Source organism: Micromys minutus (genome assembly GCF_963924665.1).
Source record: "Micromys minutus genome assembly, chromosome: 9".
NCBI lineage: Eukaryota > Metazoa > Chordata > Mammalia > Rodentia > Muridae > Micromys > Micromys minutus.
The window spans coordinates 28,021,656-28,041,712 of NC_137978.1; the positions used below are offsets into that span (position 1 = coordinate 28,021,656).

Here is a 20,057-nt window from a genome sequence, read left to right on the forward strand (position 1 = left end):
TTTTGTTCCCCTTTCTAAGAGGGCCTCCTTACTTGGGCCTTCCTACTTGTTAAACTTCATGCAGTCTATGAGTTGTATCACGGATATTCTGTACTTTTGGGCCAATACCCACTATTAGTGAGTACATACCATGCATGTCTTTTTGGTTTGGGATTACCTCACTCAGGATATTTTTTAGTTCCATCCATTTGCCTGCAAAATTTATAATGCCTTTGTTTTTTAAGAGCTGAATAGTATTCCATTGTGTAAATGAATCACATTTTCTATATTTATTCTTCAGTTGAGGGACATCAGCTTTTGGCTATTATAAATAAGGCTGCTATGAACAGAGTGGAGCATGTGTCCTTGTTATATGTTAGAGCCCAGGAGCAGTATCGTTGGGTCTTCGGGTAGAACTATTTCCAAGTTTCTGAGGAACTGCCAGACTGATTTCCAGAGCGGTTGTGCCATCTTGCGATCTCACCAACAATGGAGGAGTGTTCCTCTTTCTCCACATCCTCGCCAGCATGTGCTGTCACTTGAGGTTTTAGCCATTCTGATTGGTGTGAGGTGAAATCTCAGGGTCATTTTGGCTTGTATTTCTGTTGAACATTTCTTTAAATGCCTTATGGCCATTCAAGTCTCCTCTGTTGAGAATTCTTTGTTTAGCTTTGTACCCCATTTTTAACTGAGTTATTTGTTTTTTTTTTTTTTTTTTTTTTTTTTTTTTTGGTTGGAGGTTAACGTCTTCAGTTCTTTACATATTTTGGATATTAGCCCTCTATTGGATATAGGGTTAGTTAAGATCTTTTCCCAGTCTGTAGGTTGCTGTTTGGTCTTATTGACAATGTCCTTTGCCTTACAGAAGCTTTTCAGTTTCATGAAGCACAGTGAGATGAGGGTGGATGGGGAATGGGGTGGGGAGCACCCTCTCAGGACAAAGGGGAGAGGGTATGGGGTGAAGAAGTCTTGGAGGGGGGACTGTGAAGGGAGACAATATTTGTAATGTAAATTAATAAAACAGTTTTCTAAGAGTTGTATGTTTAGTCAGTTGGTTCTTCCCGAAGATGGGACTGTTATAAACTGTTCCAGTTTTAACGGTACAGCTATGAGACACCAAAAGTGTTTTACAAACAGAGAATGACAGAGCCTTCAGTACAGAGCCTGACCTCCAATAGAAGACTCCCTGTGATCACCAGGGTACTAGGGCTCACCCGGCTTGTCCTTTATTTGCTGCTCTGTTCATCACGTCTTCCATTGTTGTATTGATTTCTGTGGCAACCTTGAGATCAGTAACCAAGTCTGATTCATATTTGAACACCCTCACCCCGGTGCTTAGCACAGGGCTCACCCCCCCTCCCGAGCAAAGTGCTCAGTAAATATTGAAAGAAGGAATGGGAGGAGCTGGTTTCCACCCCAGTCCTGAGACAACATTTGGGGCAGGAACAGTGGTGGGGAAGCTCTGTGTAGTGTTTCTTCTGCAATGGCAAGTGATCATTAGAAGGTCACTAACTCACAGCAGAGTGACCACAGGCCTGTCTGTCTTACAGATGGCTTCAGTAACTGATGGTAAGACTGGAATCAAGGATGCCTCCGACCAGAACTTCGACTACATGTTCAAACTGCTCATCATCGGTAACAGCAGCGTCGGGAAGACCTCCTTCCTTTTCCGCTACGCTGATGACACCTTCACCCCTGCCTTTGTCAGCACCGTGGGCATCGACTTCAAAGTGAAGACAGTTTACCGTCATGAGAAGCGCGTGAAGCTGCAGATATGGGTGAGTGATGGGGGCCGTGGGCAGAACGAGATAGAACTAGCAATCAATAGGTCTAGGAGGAGGGCTGGTTTGTGAGCTCTGGGTCTTACAGCATCAGTACCATTTCAGGTCTGGGCCTCCACTACCCTACATTTATTTTACATGTTTATTTTCCTCAGGGGCTGGGGTTTCACCTGCTACTGCTTAACTGTCCAAAAGACTTTATTCTGGCTTTTAAAAAATAGTCTTTTTTAAAAAGGCATTTTTTTTCTGACCAAGAAACCAGACATGAGGTTTACAGAGCCTAATTTTACTCTTCTCACTTATAAGCCATGAAAACATGCTTCAGAGGGGATTGTGATCTCATCGAATTACATAGTATCCTTTCTGAGACACAGTACACGTGCCATAGATATTACTTATGGATTAATTATCTATTGTTGCGTAACAAATCACTCCATGGTGTAAACCAAGAGCAGAGCAATAATTGATCAGCTCACAGTTCCAGTGGGTCTAACGGTAGGGGTTACTTGGGGGCTTTTCAAGAAGTGTAGCCAAATATTGGCTTGAATTGTGGGGCAGCTGAGGGTGGACCGGTGCTAGAGGATCACTTCTGAGGTGGCTTACTCACATGTCTGGTGCTGGCTGTTGGCAAGAGGCCTTCCCTTCTTTCCATCTGGCTCTCTTAGCATCTTTACAGAGCTGCTGCAGTGTCTTCATTGTATGGCAGCTGTTTCTCCCCAGTGTGCGATCTAAGACACCAAAGAAGAAAGGGCAATGCCTATTCTATAGCCTTAGAGTATTTTCTTGGTCACCAATAGAGTGTGGGAAGAAATCACACAGAGGTCCAAATCCTGGGAGGAAAGAAACCTGGAGGACTGGCAGTCTTGGAAGTTGGAGACTCTATTATTGCTATCTATTAATGGTACTAAGAAAATAATACTTATTTCAGAAGCTTGTCAGAGTACTTAGCAGTAATTTAGCGCTTCACTTAGAAATCTTGAAAATTTGTGAAAGTATTCAAAACATAAAATGTGTTATTGTCTGTTATGCCTATTAAATGTGTAATAATATTTTGGACACATATTTTATTGGAAGAATCTACATCTATTTTTAAAAACTATTTCTCATATTAATATACATAAGTGTTATGAGGAACATAGCATTTTTTGAGACAGGGTCTCAGTTTGTAGCCTTGGCTGGCCTTGAACTCACTGTGGAGATCCAACTCTTTCTGTCTCTTGATTGTTGGGATTAATGGGTTATGCCACCTATAGGCACATAGTATTTTAACATAGGAGCCCTGCTTTACAAAGAAATAAAACACTCAGAGCTGGAGAGGTGGCTCAGTGGTTAAGAGCACTGACTCCTCTCTTCCAGAGGTTCTGAGTTCGATTCCCAGCAACCACATGGTGGCTCACTATATATATATATATATATATATATATATATATATATATATATATATATATATATATATATATACTTTAAAAAAAATAAAACACTCAGAAATTAATTTGTCTTAGGTCAACCATATAGCTACAAAGTGACATTTGAACTCAGATCTTCAAATTCTGAATTATGCACTGTTCTTTCTACATTGTGTACCTGAAATCTTAGACGCTTCAGTTTACAGTGTTAAATATTAATTCCTAGAGAGATGAGTGTCCATTGACTCTCCACTAAAGACACTGAAACATCATAAATGATTAGAAATAGAAGAAGCTATCAAGGTTCTCTAATGTATTGGTTCTCCACTTGGAGTGCAGCCACACCAGCAACACCTGGTGATTTGTTAGACTTTCACTCTTTGGCCTCACCACAAGCATAAGGAATCCAGAGTGCTGGAGGCAGGACCAGAAAGTCTGAGCTAGCAGGTGGTACTGCTGATGTAGTCTAACTACCTTGTGGTGAGAGTTGGGATATATGAGAGCATCTACTGTGTGCCAGGTGCTTTCACTTGTGTTATCTGGTATCAAACTCATCCCAGGAGTGCATGAGAACACATGTTTGTATTGTGTGGTGATCAACACTTTGAAACTGGATCTAGACTGTGAGAGAGACCGGACAGCTCTTGCCATTGGCCACGCGGCACATGTATGATGACTTCTTGGTGGAACTGATTGTGAAGGATTAGGAGGTGTGGCCTTGTTGGAGAAGCTGTGTCAAGGAGGGTGGGTTTTGAGGGTTCAGAAACCCATCACATTCCCAGTTATCTTTCTCCACCTTGTGCTTGTGGATGAAGATGCAAGCCCTCAGCTACTGTTCCACACCATGTCTGCCCGCCTGTTGCCATGTCCCCCACTATGATGGCAATGGATTCTACCTCTCTGGAACTGTAACCAAGTTGAACTTTTTTTTTTTTTTAAATAAATTGCAGCAGTCATCATGTTTAGTCTCAGCAATTAAAAAGTCACTAGGCCAGCAAGTGCTGTAGTCTGTTTGGGCAGCTGTAACAAGTACCATAGACTAGGTGGCTTTAGCAGCAGAAATGGTTTTCTCACAGTTCTACAGGAAGTCCAAGATCAGGGTACAGGCAGGGTTGCAGACGAAACCTTTCCCCACATACCCATAAGCCCTTCCGTCTGCATGCCTGTGCAGGAGAAACAGCATCAAAGGCTCTTGATATCTCTCAGGACACTGATTCTTACAAGTCCCATTTCCAAATATAGCCACAGGTCAAGTTAATATTTCAACATATGAATTTCAGGAGGACACCTACATTCAGTCTATAGCACTGTGTTCCTGACAAAGTGACATGGAAACTGGAAATGAGACAGACTTAGGAACTTACTAGATTTGATGGTTGATTTACTATAGAGATAGAGGGAGGAACACACATACATAGCCTATGCTTTTTACACAAAAAAATTGTGATTTTCTTTTAAAAAGCTGAGTGACTTTCAGCAGGTCACTTTGTGTCTATGAATACCTATTATAATACTTCACATGTTTTTTTTTTTTTTTTTTTGAGGTGTGTTAATTCAACAGCAGAACATCGTGTCTGGCACATATAAACGATGTTAGGTTCTGGTTTCTGGTCCATATAGAAAAGGGATCTTGGGTCCCCTTGCAAGTTTTTCCATTTTCTGTTGCAGAAATGCTGAAGTGACACTGAGGGACTCACCAGTGTGGTATGAAATATCTATTTGGTTTCTCCTGGCTATAGCATCCCAGGAAGCTGGTCTTCATGGAACAAGGAGAGCGTAGAGGAGAAAGGGCAGGGTAGGGGTGTCGCTTAGCAGGATCACGCACGACTGGAGTTTCTGTTATCTCTGGGGATAAAGGATGAGGATGGCAATGGGTGCCTTGTTCTCTTGGATTTCTTGTCACATCAGTCCTTGCATCTCTCCTCTGTCTCCCGAGAGGCCAGTAACAAGATCAGAGAAGAAAATCTTACCAGGGAGGTATGCTTAGGGGTAAAGCCTCATTAACAGGGAGCAAAGTGTACACAAATGTGACTGGTACTTTCAGAGCAACAGACCCAAGTGGAGAAAGCCCATTTATTGCTGGTTCTGGTTGCCAAGCAACCTCAGGAGACCTGTGGGAAGAGGAGAGCAGGAAGGACTCCCACCACTTCTCTGCGTGGTCTGTTTGTTTGGTCTGCAGCTGGTCAGAGGAAGAATCCACAGGTCTGGGAGAACAAAACCAATCTAGGACACTAGAGTCCTGGGTTCTAGTCCCGTCTCATCCTTGCTTGTTGTGTGATGTGAGTGGCCTGTCTCCTCCCTGTTCCTGTTCTCCAGTTCTGGAGAAACAATTCTTGCTATCCTCGATTTACGGGGCTGTTGTGAAAAGCAAGTGGGAAAAAGAAAGGAAAGATCCTTTAGGAAGAATCGTGGACATTGTCAGCCAGGAAAGTTCATTTCATACGTGCCTCAAGTTTTTAAAATTTGCCATTATTTGTGGATGTGTCTGTATGATACAGATGTGAACTCCTGTGTTAGTGTGTGTGTGTGTGTGTGTGTGTGTGTGTAAAGTCAGAGGACAACTTTATGGAGTCTCCTTCTACCTTTTTGTGGTTTCAGGGATGGGACTCAGGGTCTCAGTCTTGCATGGCAAGTGCCTCTATCTGCTGAGCTATCTCTCTGCTTATTATATTTGCTTTAAAGCATTCCTTGTGTCTCTCACACCTTCCGTCCAACCCAGGCAATCATTCCTAAAAGGAGGCTTGTTGGAGCTGGCGAGTTAACTCAGTGGGTAAAGTACTTGCCATCAATTCTGATGACTTGAGTACCATCTCTGGCAGCCATGTAAGGCTGGAAGAGAGAACGGACTCCACAGAATTGCCCTCTGACTTCCACATGCATTCAGCAGCACACGTAAACCCACCCCCTTCTATGGTACAAGTTGCAATAATAAATAACTTATAAAAAAAGAGGACTCAATGTGGTGACACATGCATTTAATCCCAGCACCTGGGAAGCAGAGGCAGGCAGATCTCTAAGTTCAAGGCCAGCCTGATCTACAAAGCAAGTTCCAGGACAGCCAGGGCTACTGAGAAACCCTGTTTTAACCCCTCAAACAAACAAACAAAAAAGAAAAACAAGAAAAAAGAAAAGAAAAGAAAAAACCTGATGGCTGAGGTTAGAGATGTCAGGTTCCTTGTGTAGAATTCAGTGGCAAGCTTCCTTGTTTAATTCATTTAACAGACTCTATGCAGGACTTTGTGCTATGTTGAGGAGGTGTCCTTCCTGCTCACTGGAATTCTTACAGTAGTGGGAGACATAGAATGCAAGTGCAGGATGAAGAGGTCTTTCATTTGTCCTACAGGTCCTGAAGAGTTGAATAAGCCAGTTTCAACCTCAGGCCTGAGACTCTCAGAGCTTCAAAGCAAAGCTTTAAGTCTCATTCCTAGGCTTGGAATTGGACTCGGCCTCGACTCTACCCACAGTTTTCAAAGCTAGCATGACTGGTGACCTTCCTCACACCCGGCCTATCATCCCAGGCTTGGTCCATGCTGTACCATTAGGCGATAGGAGCTTCCACTGTGGAAAGACAGAGATGGCTCCCCCACTGTTCCCACCACTGAATCTCTCTTTCATGTCAAGACTTTATAAACAGGATTGTCTCATCTGCCTGGGGCTACTCCTGTCACAACCCTCACAGCATGCTTCACAGATGCACAGACACTTGCTGTCCCTGCTCCCAGGCCTGCTGTTCTCCTGTCTTTTTTTTTTTTCAGCCCATTCCTCAGTGCTCAGAGATGGTGGCACGTGTGTGTCCCCCCATTACTTCTCTTATTTTGCTCTGTTGATGATGTTTTAAAAGAGGTAACACTGGACTTTGAGTAAACACGCAACATGTAGTTCTTATTAAGGCCCAAGGGAGGTCAATAAATGGTCCTCCCTTTCTTCTTCACCTAAATTTGGAAACAATTTAGAGATAGATGTAGGAGTCAGAGGGATGGGGAGTCATGTGAAATCCTTATTATTCATAAAAACTAAGATGAAGCACGTGATTAGTGAAGTCAGGCTTGCTAAAAACTGTTCGTCAGGCAGACAGGTGACAGACAGGCAGACAGACAGACAGACACACACACCTGGTCACATGGCTTCTGACCCTATTCTGGAGACCTCTAGGAAAATCAGTGGGCACACAGAAGGAAAAGTCTTCCCCAAGCCCCATGGCTCTAGGAATGTGAGGCAGCTGCCGAGTGCACCTTCCTATGCTCAGCTCTTGTGATAATCAAAATTGATCTTTTTTTCCTAGGCAGCAAGTTTCTCTGTGTGTCTACAGAGACAGGCTGACACTTTCATCTCCCCAAAGCCTGTAGAAGCCAGCTGCTGTGGAGAAGGTTTAATCTGATCTTGCAAGCACAACAAAGACTGTGGGAAGTCAGGGCAGAATTGCAGGCATAGCTCACCTCCAGAATCTGTAAACAAATTAACCAGCAATCCCACTTGACTAGTCCCAAGACAGATTCTGGAGGGTAGGCGAGCTTTGATCATCTTTCATCCATCCTGACCAGTGTGGGGGAAACATATCTAAACTTTAATAAATATGTGTTCTATGCATCTCTATGTACTAAGCGTGGCCACAGAAGGCAAACAAGCACTACACGTAATATACATATAAATAAATATAATATCATAAAAAGAGATCAGGGAGTAATGAAGGCTGGCACAGGGAGATGGCCCCATGGGTAAAGTGGCCGCTGTGTTAGCATAAGAGCCTGAGTTTATATACCCTTGTGAAAGCTGGGCTTGGGGGCCTGTCTCCCCAGGGTCCCCCCAAGAAATGAAGATGTCTGTAGCTAGCTGGCCAGTTAGCCTAGCCAAACTAATGAGCTCAGGGTTCAGTAGGGGACTTGATCTTAAAAAAAAAAAAGGTGAAAAGGAACAGAGGAAGTCACACAACATTGACATTGGCTTTAACATACAAGTCCACACACACACACACACACACACACACACACACACACACAGGAAGAACTATTTCTTCCAGGGAAAGTCATTGAAAGCCACACAGTTGGGGTTCATTTGTACTACATTTAGACAAATGAATAAAAGAATCTCAGGATTGTGCCAGGAAAAGGGATTTACAGGCAGAAGAACATTTGCAACGACTTGTTATTTTTTTTAAAGCTTATTTCATTTTTATATTTATTTATTTTACGTTCTGTGCACGAGTGCCTTGGCTTTATAGCGTACGTGTGCCATATGCATGCCTGGTGCCCATGGAGGTCGGAAGAGGGCACCAGAGCCTCTGGGACTGAAATTAGGACAGTTGTGAACCACCATGTGGGTGCTGAGAACTGAAAACCAGGCTGTCTGCAAGAACAACAAACATCCTTAACCATTGAGCCACCTCTCCAGCCCTGCAAAAGCTTTTGAGGACCTGAGTGTTTTTTGACATAGTCATAAAACTGTGTAATCATCATCAATAACTCCAGCACACTTCACTGGCTTACATTTTCATATTTCTCAGGATCCCTATGAGATGGTATTATGTATGTTTTAAGAATGAATTAGGATGGTTGGACCGGCTACTGAGACGAAAGCTTCACTGGGGCAGTCTCTGCATGTCATGGGGAGATAGACGCTGCTGCCTTTGTGGCCTTGGTCCCCACAGCTCTAAAAAGAAGCAGAATCTTGAATAAGCTCTATGAGCTGAAGTCTAAAGCTCGGCAGATTATGAACCAGTTTGGCCCCTCAATGCTAATCAACCTCTCCAGTTTCTCATCTATAAAGCCAGAGCCAGCCAGCACCCTGCCACAAGGCTCCATGGCCAATAACACCACCGTGGGAAAGATACCAGGCACTCCTGGGACAGGTGGCCATCTTAGCCCTGAAAACAACCAGGTATTGACCAAGAAGAAATTACAAGACCTAGGACAGGAAGTGGATCCTAATGAGCAGCTGGATGAGAATGTGGAAGAGATGCTGCTACAGATCGCTGATGATTTTATTGAGTGTAGTGACAGCTGCCTGCTCGGCACCGCAAGTCCAGCGCCCTGGAGGTGAAAGACGTCCAGCTGCATCTAGAGCTCCACTGGAACATGTGGATCCCAGGATTTGGCTCTGAGGAAATCTGACCCTACAAAAAAGCTTGTACCACAGAATCTCACAAGCAGAGAAGGGCATTGATATGGAAAACAACCAAGAAGTAACACAGGGAACAGTCAGGGAATGGATGACATGTATTTGGAGATACTTGAGCTGAGACCTCAGCCATCTCATCCTTGGATTTTTTTTTTAAATGCTTTACAGTGAAGCATATATTTTTTATTAATAGTGCAGCAATATCTATAATGACTGAGAAGATCTGCCAAAAGAATAAAGCCTCCTACCCCACCTTCTGGTCCCTTTCCCCTGCCGTCTCAAAGAGAAGCAGTATGTCTTCCGGAGAAGATTTTGCCTGTGGTTTATTATATAAGTGATTGGCTGTAGGAAGAGCGTTTTGGTTGTGTTGGGTGAGACAGTGTTAGCGGGTTTGTAGAGGATTTGTCTCCGCCTTCCCCTGTTCCTGTACTTTGTAATGTCAGTGTTTATATGAATATGAACTTGATTTGCTTTTCCAGAATAAAGGAGTTATTAATTGAAGAAAAAAAAAAAGAATGAATTAGAATGAGCTGAGGACAGAAGCAAGGAGAACTGGATAAGATTTTCAGTAATGGAAACAAATTTAGTGTTGGCTTGAGCGAGGGCATCTTAGAAACCTCTAACTGAGCTGGGAAGGCTATCGGAAGACCAGGGAGAGACAAGATGGAGCGTAGCCTGATTATAGTAAATTGGAGGGCAGTAGCAGTGCACACCTTTAATCCCAGCGCTCAGGAGGCAGAGGCAGGTGAATATCTGATTTCAAGGCCAGCCTGGGATAGCTAGGACTACACAGGAAAACCAGGTCCCAAAAACAAAGAAATGAACATTGATATTAAATCAGGTTCAGCTGTTGATAACTGAATAGCTATACAAAAGGAGCCCCTGAATCAGTCAGGAGTTTAAGACAGAGGTCCTGGCTACAATCCAAAGTAACAAGTTTGCACATAGACAGTATTTGAAACTATGAAACCCAAGTGGCCCTAGATCCTGTTCCAGAAAGAAAGAGAAAGAAAGAAGAAAGAGGGAAGGAGGGAGGGAGGGAAGGAAGGAAGAAGGGAAAGAAGAAAGGAAGGAAAGAAAGGCAAAAAACCAGATAGATAGATAGATAGATAGATAGATAGATAGATGATAGATAGTAGATAGATAGTAGATAGATAGATAGATAGATAGATAGTAGATAGATAGTAGATAGATAGATAGATAGATAGATAGATAGATAGATGTTTAAAACTTTGAAACTGATGAAGATCAACAGAGGAAAGATCAGGAGTTGAACATGATGATGCGAACCTGTAATCCCAGCACTCAGGTGAAGCCAGGAAGATCAATTCAAGGTTGTCCTCAGCTACACGGTATATTTTATGACAGCCTGAGTTACATTAGATCTTCTCTCTCTCTCTCTCTCTCTCTCTCTCTCTCTCTCTCTCTCTCTCTCTCTCTTCCACACACACACACACACACCATAATAATGATAATGCTGGGAAGATGAAGAACTCTAAAAAAAGTCGTGTCCTGGCAGCCAAGCAAAGATAATTTTAAAGGGGAAGGAAATACAAACTGTGCAGAATGTGGGGGAAGGGTTATAATATGAGGGCAGACGACTGGATTTAGGAACATGGAGGATATTGGTAGCCTCCACACAGGCAGTTTTGGTAGCTGGGATGAAAACCTGGTAAGACTGGGAGAAGAAAAGCAGAAAGAGAAGAAACAAAAAACCTAGATGTAAAGAAAATGCCTGGAGCAGTATCTTTGAGCTGCTGAGAAGGAATGGGTTTAGGAGTGGAGGGCGTGTTCTTGCTAGGGTACACACTGTGTCCATGACAACCAGGGGGACAGCAGAGGGCTTGGGCACAGGTGCAGTTTAGGGTTACATGGGCCCGCAAAGGTTCTTTTGATTAAAGAGGAAACAGGTCATCAGAACTGACAGTCAGGGTAGGAGAGAAAGAGAGGTTAGAGATTTGAAGAGAGAGGACGCCATCTAAGGAAGTGGGAGAGTGGATACCCTGGATGAGGGACGTGTAATTGGATTGCCACTGGCATTAAAGCCTCACTTGAGATTAATGATAGCACTGGCATTCATGTATTCACAAATCTGAAGCACACTTGCATTTTTCCCCAGTCGTGTCCTTGTTCCATGGATACAGGCACAGGATAGGCATGGAGTTGGTTTTGAGGGGAAAATGTGGTTTTATTGAGTATGGCAAGCCAGTAAAAGGCCCAGAGGGCCAGGGGGCAGAGATACAAGCAGAGAAGTCATTGTTAAAACTGACCTCAGGTTCAAGCCCAGCAGAGAGGGAGGAAGGACAGAGGGGTGGGAGACAGTGAAGAGAGAGGGTAGGGGATAAAGATGGTTGAAATGGAATTGAAGAGTGGGCAGGAAAGGTCTTAGTGGTTTTAGGATAGGAGGCTTAAAATTCCTGCTATTGATAATGAGATGCAGGCGTGACCAAGAGTGGTTGAGGTAGGCCGAGAGCAGGCTGAGGTTCTAGAGAATAAGAGTCTAAAATCGCTTGCTCACCCTGTGTATTCCAGCCACTGAGAATTATGTGAACCTGTAGCCGTTGGTTGGCAGAGGGATCTGTGGGCACCATATGAGATTAAAAGCTGGTGGTGTCTTAGTTAGAGTTTTCCTGCTGGGAATAGACACCATGACCAAGGCAACTCTCATAAAGACAACATTTTATTGGGGCTGGCTTACAGGTTCAGAGATTCAGTCCATTAACATCAAGGTGGGAACATGGAAGCATTCAGGAATGCATGGTACAGGGGGAGCTGAGAGTTCAATATCTTGTTCTGAAGGCAAATAGAACACTTGCATCCAGGCAGCTAGAATGAGGGTCTTAAGGGCCACGCCCACAGTGACGCATTTCCTCCAACAAGCCCACACCTCCAAGTAGCGTCATTTAAACCACCGCACTGGTGGAGTGTTGTTTCGGAAAGGGGGGAAGCAGAACAGTCTGCAAGCAGGAGAGAAAAACAACATCTATTCTACCTCCCAATTTAGCCAGGAAAAGGGGCGGAAGGAAGGAAACAATCAGCAACATGGAAGCTTTGAGGGAAGGTGTGTCCTTAGAGCCTGGTTTCAATGGCAGCAAGGAGAGGGGACGTTTAGATGAAGTTGTTGACAGGGAGGAGATACAGCTAGAACGGAGGATTTTAAGAGAACGTGTGAGCTGTGTAGGAAAAGCCCAGTACCAAGGGGTGGCCTGGGACACTTGGGCTTTTTGCCATGACCGACATGAACAGACAGATGAAAGGCTACACAAAGCCAATTATAATGCAGACAGACACCCCAGGGCTGGCAGTGGTTATGTTTGAACTCTGAGAGAGTTTATTCTCTCAAGCTCTGGGCTCTCAGAGGCCTGGAGACAGTAGAAGTGCTCTTCTTATTCTAAAGGCTTCCAGGTAACTCGACCATAATTGTGGCCACACACAGCAGATGTTATTTATGTAAAATACCCTCACCTGAAGATGGGGTCAGTAAAGCTTCCCACAAGACCACTGTGGGCTGACTACTGGCGATTTGCAAGCCCTGTGCTTGGTGGGCTTCTAGCAATTCATTTCACCCTCAGTCTCCAGAGGCTGCGACTGCCTGGGTAAACAGGGGTCTACAGGATTGGGTTGCTTACTTGAGTTCATAAAAGTAATAACGTTTCAGAGTCAAAATTTGAACCAATGTATGTCTGACTTCAAAAGCTGGGCAGTGGTGGTAGTGGTGGCACACTTCTTTAATCCCAGCACTCAGGAGGCAGGGGCAGGCAAGTCTCTGAGTTCAAGGCCAGCCTGGTTTACAGAGTGAGCTCCAGGATAGTCAGGGATACACAAAGAAGCCCTGTCTTAAAAAACAACAAAATTGTACACCATGTTAAATTCTCCATCTTGTTTTATGGCTTTAGGTATTCTAAGGAAGGGCTTTGGGAACTGAGGGGACAGCTCAGGTGGTTAAGTTCCTGCCATACAAGTATGAGGACCTGAAATGGAATCCGGAGAACCCCCCAAAAGCCAGCTGCAGTATTGTATGTCCTATGGAGAGATGGGGGTGCGGGGAGACAGGAGAACCCATAAAAGCTCATGGCCAGCTAGCTGGGAGGGCAAAGCAGAAATCAAGCAAAAAGCAAGACCAACACCAAAGCTGTCTTTGTCCCTGTTCTATTGCTGTGAAGAGACCACATGACCAAAGCAGCTCTTATAAAATAAAGTGTTTGATTGGGGCTTGCTTATAGTTTTAGAGTTAGGCCATTATCATCACAGCGGGAAGCAGACAGGCATGCACTGAAGCAGGAGAGCAGTTCACAGCTGATCCACAGTGCAAACTGCAGGCAGAGAAAGACACACACAGAGAGAGAGAGAGAGAGAGAGAGAGGGAGGGAGGGAGGGAGGGAGAGAGGGAGAGAAAGAGGGAGGGAGGGAGGAACAGAGAGACAAGGAGAACAGAGACAGACAGAGAGACAGAGAAACAACTCTGGGCCTGGCTTGGGCATTTGAAACCTCAGAGCCCATTCCCAGTGATACCTCTCCTCCAACCAGACTGCAGACCTTTGTCATTCCCAAACAGTTTAATCAGCTGATGACCAAACATTCAAACACATGAGCCTACAGAGTCCATTCTTATTCAAATCACTCTGACCTCCACACACAAGCCTGGGTTACATTAGCTTGTATTCACACACACATGCACATGTTACACATGTACCCAGTCACATGCACACACGCACACATAAACACACACACACCTTTTTAAGCTAAGGACTTTAGTAAAGCACTCCATAAGTGATGAAAATATTAAGAATTACATTTAGTGAGGGAGGAGAGATGGCTCAGCATCTGGTAGTATTGGCTGTTCTCGAAGAGGACCTGAGTTCAGTCTGTTGAGTAGCCGCTGTCTGTGGTGCTCTTCCTGCCTTTATACCTTGAGTAATCTTCTCGTGCGTGATGCACAGGAAAGATAAAGAGAAGGGGGTGGTACAGAAATTAATAAATGACCCAGCTGGGGTTCAAAGTTAGAACTGTCTATTGCCAAAGCCTGTGTTCTTGTCACACCCAACTCTTTTCATTGTGTAGTGATGCCTCAGGGACCTCACAGGAGACTGAGAGACACTCCCATGGCTAAAATATGGAACCCCTAGGAAAGTCCTCCCAGGAAAAGCACACTGCCCACCCCATCTGACCATCTGTTAGCTTTTTAGCTCCCTGTCTATTAGCCTCCCATGCTCCTACAACTTCACGGGTGATTCTAGTGAGTGCCACAGGCTGAGCAACCCTGGTTTGTAGGTATATAATTAATCAAGTTAGCACTTGATGCAGTAGCCTTTAAGACAGTGACTCCCAACCTTCCTAATGCTGCAACCCTTTAATACCTCATGTTATGGTGAGCCCCAACCATAAAATTATTTTCATTGCTACTTCATAACTGTAATTTTGCTACTGTTATGAATTGCAATGTAGACATCTGATATGTAGGATACCTGATATGACACGCCTGTGAAAGGGTTATTCGACCCCCAAGGGGTTTGCGATCCACATGTTGAGAAGGAGTTGCTGAATGTTTGGCATAAGATGAACAAGCGATGGGGCTCATTTAGTTGAGCTGTCTAAACAGAATGGGCAACTGGCACCTGCAGTGTCTGAATTTCAGTTACTTCAGCAGAAGGCAGGGCAGATACTAATGACAACTTCTCAGCGTTAGTAAAGGCCAAATGAGATGCTATAGGGTAAGGCCATCTGTAACAGGTGCTCAGTAGCCACGCACAAAGTTACACACTGAGGCAAGAAGTATAATTAGGGTTGACTGCTCTATCCTGCTGTATTGTGTGGCAGGTCTTAGGTGGCCACTGTCACTTTTAGGATCTCAAGCCCTGGGTTTGGCTAGGTGGAGTCATCAGTAGAGAAGTTAGAAATAAGACAGGATTCCCACTGCTTTCCCCCCATGCTGATGGAAAACGGAGACAGCAGCGGTGCTCTGTCCAGTTGCCATGGGAGGCTGGGGTTCTCAAGCTTTCCCGGATTGTGCCTGATGTGTTGCTAAGGGAAGGGGTAGGAGTATTGGAGGCAGTTTGGCTGAGGAGTTGAAGTGCCTTCCTTCTGCAGCTGCCTCTTCCCCCACATCATTGCCCCGCATCTGGGTTGCCAGGTGACCACTGGGAACGGCTGGAAACACTTGTTAGCTGTTCTCCTGCGCTTCTTGCCTTCCTCTGTGAATGATGCAGAGGCTCTGAGCTTAGGCCCTCATGGGTAGGCCCAGGGGATGCCTCTCCTTTCCATAAGGCGTGAGTTCTACTCATTCTCTCGTCAATTTTGTCAAACTTCATCCTTCTTCAGTTTTGTTCCAGAATCCTTTCTTTCCTCTTTGAGCTAGGGTTTTGTTGGACCCACGTGGCCCAACGAGTGGGATATCCACTCCCACAGAGACACAGAGAGGCCGAGATCGATACAATAAGCAAGAGGTTTAATTCTTATAGGTCCAGTGTACTACATTCTACAAGTGGGACAGAGGCAACCCCGAAATTACAAAGTACACAATTTTTATACAGTTCTGAGGGCAGATTTCAGCAACAGCATGGGGTGGTGGCATCTCATTGGTGGGTTACAGTGACCCTTGGATTCACTGGATGAGGGGGTTTAGGCTGATGATGATGCATATTTGGGGCTTTTCTCTGAAACCTTGTAGCTGTCAGCCAGTAAATTCTGTCCTTGTTTTGTTTCTCAGAACTGGGTGTTTTGAGAAAATCTCAGAGAGGGGGCAACTTGACCTGGCTAAGAGCCTCACAACATTCTTGGATGTTTTGGAAAGTCCCAGGGAGGGGGGCAACTGCAACTTGTCCCTAGGTGGCCTGGCCAAGAGTCATACAGGTTCACACACCCCGGCTGGCCTTGAACTCTGCATATAACTGAGGATGGTCTTGATTTCTGACCCTCCTGCCTCTGTCCCCCAAGTGTTTGAAATTACCAGTGTATGCTACTCCACCCCCATCCATAGCTCTCTTCTGAGGGACAATTATGAGCCCGTCTGTCTGTCCTGCCTTTCATTTTCCTTCCTGGCTTCCTAGTATTTCACCCTTGGACTATAGCAACAGCCTGAATGGAGCTTCTTGCTCTGAATCTTGTTCTTTCCAAATGATCTCTGATCACTATCAGGCCAGTGGAGGGATGGAGGTGGGGGCAGGGTTAAGGCACAGTTGCTCATCAATACACTGGACCCAGTCATCTTTAGTTACTTACCCTTCTGGCAGCCTACCAGCCACACCACCAGTCCTAGCACATGAGGTACTTACAAATATATAAATAAATAAAGCAAGCTTAAACTGGGCAGTCCTAAAACCGGTATTCCAGCGCTTGGGAGGAGAAAGGATCAGGAGTTCAAGATCATCCTGAGTCACACAAAGAGGCCACCCTAGGCTATAGGAGACTCTGTCTTCAAAATCAAAACACCATCTGGAGGGTACATAAAAACTGCAAGAATAAACCAGGCAGTGGTGGAGCTTGACTTTAATCCCAGCACTTGGGAGGCAGAGGCAGGTGGATTTCTGAGTTCGAGGTCAGTTCGGTCCACAAATGGAATTCCAGGTCAGCTAGAGCTACACAAAGAAACCCTGTTTCAAACGGCCCCCACATACCCCATCCCCACACACAAATCTCAAAACTAATGCAGACTTCCCACTGCCTCTCAGTCACTTTCCTGGGTGCCATCTTACATTAGCATGGCACTGCTAGAATGTCAATACATTTTGGCTAAGTTCACAGTTAGTATCATTTTCTTCTTTCCCCTCTGTCTCTCTCCCCCTCGTCCTTTCCTCCCCTCCCCTCTTCGTGTCTGTGGATGGATGCATGCATGACCAGAGACCATTTTCAGTAGTCACTTCTTTTCTCCCATTGTGCTGAGGCAGTTGACTCTTTGCCATTGATTCTGGCCCTGGGCTGACTACTGTGTAACTCTCCTTTCTCACCACAGGAGTCTCAGGGCTACAGACTCCAGCCTCTGCACTGTTTTGTTTTTTTTCCCCCTTGTGAGTTCTGGGAACCAAACTCGGTCATCACGGTTGCATGGTGGAGTCACCTCACTGACCCTGTAGAAGTTCCTTAATGTTTTTACTCAGTGTTCTTTTTCTGCTCCAGGATCTTCTCCAGAACTCCACTCATATTTAATTTAATTGCTCCATCTCCTTCGGCTTGTCTTGGCTGTAACAATGTCCTTCATGCTCTGCCCACGCTGTTCTCTCCTCTCTCATGATCACCCCTCTTCTCTCATTATCTATCCAAGTATCGTCTCTTCTGGGTCCTTTGGGGGTCTTGTCCCCAAGCCTGGGCTAAAGTCCTCTTTACTTCCCATACCTGACATCTGCATAAGTGTTTAGAACATACCTGTCTTTCCCCCAGACTGAAGTTCCCCATGGCGATGGGTGGGTCCGACTCACATCTGCACCTCTGGCACCGAGTACCCAGCCTTGTCAAGAGTAAGGGACTGGGGCGATGGCTCGGTAGGTGAAGTACTTGCTGTGCAAGCAATGCAATCTAAGTTCAGATTCCTACATGCATGTGGAAAGCTAAACACAACAGCATACTGAAGTGGAGATTTCTGGCTTCCATGATGTTTTTCTGGACGCCGTCTTGAGAGAGGACCTGTGACGTTTTGTTAAAAACAGACACTTGAGAGTGCGGGCGATGGCTAAAAAGAATATTAATAGAACCCCACAAACAGTAAGAGGACACTCTTGTATTATGATGCCTTGTTTGTTACTATGCTTCATTCACGTTTTTGCTGATCTTTGTTGGTCTTCACTTCATAGACAGAAACGTACCAAAGAACTTCTCATGGTATTCTGGCTGATTCTGGCCACTTCAGGGAAGCCTTGATCTTTCTGCTGGATCTTTCTGCTGTGACTGATTCATGTTTGGTGTTTGCTATTTAACTGGACTGTTGGTATCCTGATGATGGAGATTGTAATCATCCCAAGGAACTACTCCTAAACAGGCCCACAAAACCCTTTTCCTATTAACCTTCTTTTCTCCCTACCTCTGGTTGGTGGGTTAGAAGGGAAGTTGAAGTGTTTATGAGCCCTAAATAAAATAGGCTGTGAAAAATCTAAGCATACAGTGTACACCTGTAATCCCACAGACAAGTCCCTGAGCTGGCCGGCCAGTCTGGCTGAATCAATTGAGACAGGCTTCAAATTGGCAGTTCAGGAGACTAGGCCTAAAAATCTCTGTTTCCAAGTACTGGACAAGTCCAAGCCTCAGAAGCCACCCTGCCACCTGGCCTGAGGCAAGGGCAATGAAACAGCAGCAGTTTCCAGACTTCCCAGCAACAGTTTCCAGACTTCCCCAGCAACAGTTTCCAGACTTCCCCAGCAACAGTTTCCAGACTTCCCCAACAACAGTTTCCAGATCTCCCCAGCAATGGTTCTGGAATGTCCCTAGAGATAGAGCCAACGATATGGGGAGGGGCGAAGTCACCTACCCCTCTCCAGAGTCAGGCCTGCAAGATCACTTGGTTGTCTCCATCTCAGAATGGGAGACCTTGAATGCTGGACTTTGCAGGAGTCTACACTCTTTGCTTTTACACATGATTTGAGTCCAGGGTACCACTCTTCTTTGACGAATCATGGAGCCTTGCACAAGGAGAGCAAGTTCAGTGAGAAACAGTCTCAACGGAGAATCCCGGAAGAGGACACCCAACATCTACATCTGCCTTCTGCCTCCTTCGTTCCAGCCTCCTCTGCAGAAACTGTTGCTTTGTTTATTTTTAAGATGAAGTCTGGATTTGTTGCTCAGGTTGGCCTTAGATCCCTGGGTTCAAGTACTCCTGCCACTTTAACCTCCAACTCATGTACATCACTGGTGCTCACAGAGGCCAGAGGAGGGCATCAGATCCACTGAAACTGTGCTTCATGTGGGTTCTAGGACTCAAACCCAGGTCCTCTGGAAAAGCAGCAGGTGCTCTTAACCACTGGGCCATCTCCCCAGCCCATAAACTGACAGTTTTTAATAGGGTTCTAAGCTCCCCCCACTCCCCTTTTTTTATGCTAGCCTTGGGAGGGAAGAGAGGAAGCAAAGAGAGAATGAGTGAACAGAGAAAGAAAACCTGAGGCGATTCTGAAGATGCCTTCTGCTCAAGTGCCTTTTTTTTTCCCTGAGAGAGAGAGGGTTCTCATCGGATAGAGCTCTCCCTTACCCGTGTGTTGCTATGTCAAGTGATTAAGCCCAAAGCCTGGCCTGGAAATTAACCACCAGCAGAGACATAATTAGCGCTTGGGTTTTCTTCTAGCTGAAGTTTGTTCTGCAGTTTCTAGCCTGGTGTTCTGCATCCACCACTCCCCGATCCTGAGGAATCAGGAGCTTTCAGGCTCCAAAGGAAAGAGCAGCAGATTGAGGGCAAACTGTAAGTCGAACGAACATGACTCATGTTTATACAGAGCCCTCCAGCTGCCAGAGCACTGTCACAACACCCATTTTATCCTCCCAGCCGGGCCCAGAAAAGAGGATTGTTGACAGCTCTATTTTGCAGGTGAGTCTAGCTCTCAGGGGGCCAAATAACGGGTCCAAGGTCACATGCTAGGAAGTGATAGAGCCAGGGTTTGAACTTAAACGCACTCGATCCTCAAATCTCTAGGCTTTCTGCTGCCCCTCATGGCACCCTCATGGTGCTTACAGTGTTTAGTTAAAGTGATGAGTAGGGACTGGGAACATGGCCCAGTGTGTGAACTTCATTGCTGTGCACCTTGGTAATTCATAGAGCAGACACAGCAGACTTAGTTAGGAAGGCTGTCAGGTCAGACCCTCT

The 20,057-nt window shown here is 45.2% G+C and overlaps 1 protein-coding gene and 1 pseudogene across 2 annotated transcripts in view; both read left to right on the plus strand.

The window, feature by feature from the left end:
- Positions 1 to 1,529: 1,529 nt before the first annotated feature.
- The window catches only part of RAB3B (RAB3B, member RAS oncogene family), a gene marked incomplete at both ends in the record, with an annotated part of 54,056 nt that continues 35,528 nt past the window's right edge, over positions 1,530 to 20,057 (plus strand). The window contains one exon of the mRNA XM_080921007.1: positions 1,530 to 1,757. Within this exon, the coding sequence (XP_080777133.1) occupies positions 1,530 to 1,757 (228 nt within the window). The remainder of the gene's footprint in view (positions 1,758 to 20,057) is intronic.
- LOC308424809 (transcription initiation factor TFIID subunit 12-like) lies at positions 8,800 to 9,348 on the plus strand (annotated as a pseudogene). Its single transcript has one exon. The product of its transcript is annotated as a transcription initiation factor TFIID subunit 12-like (transcript).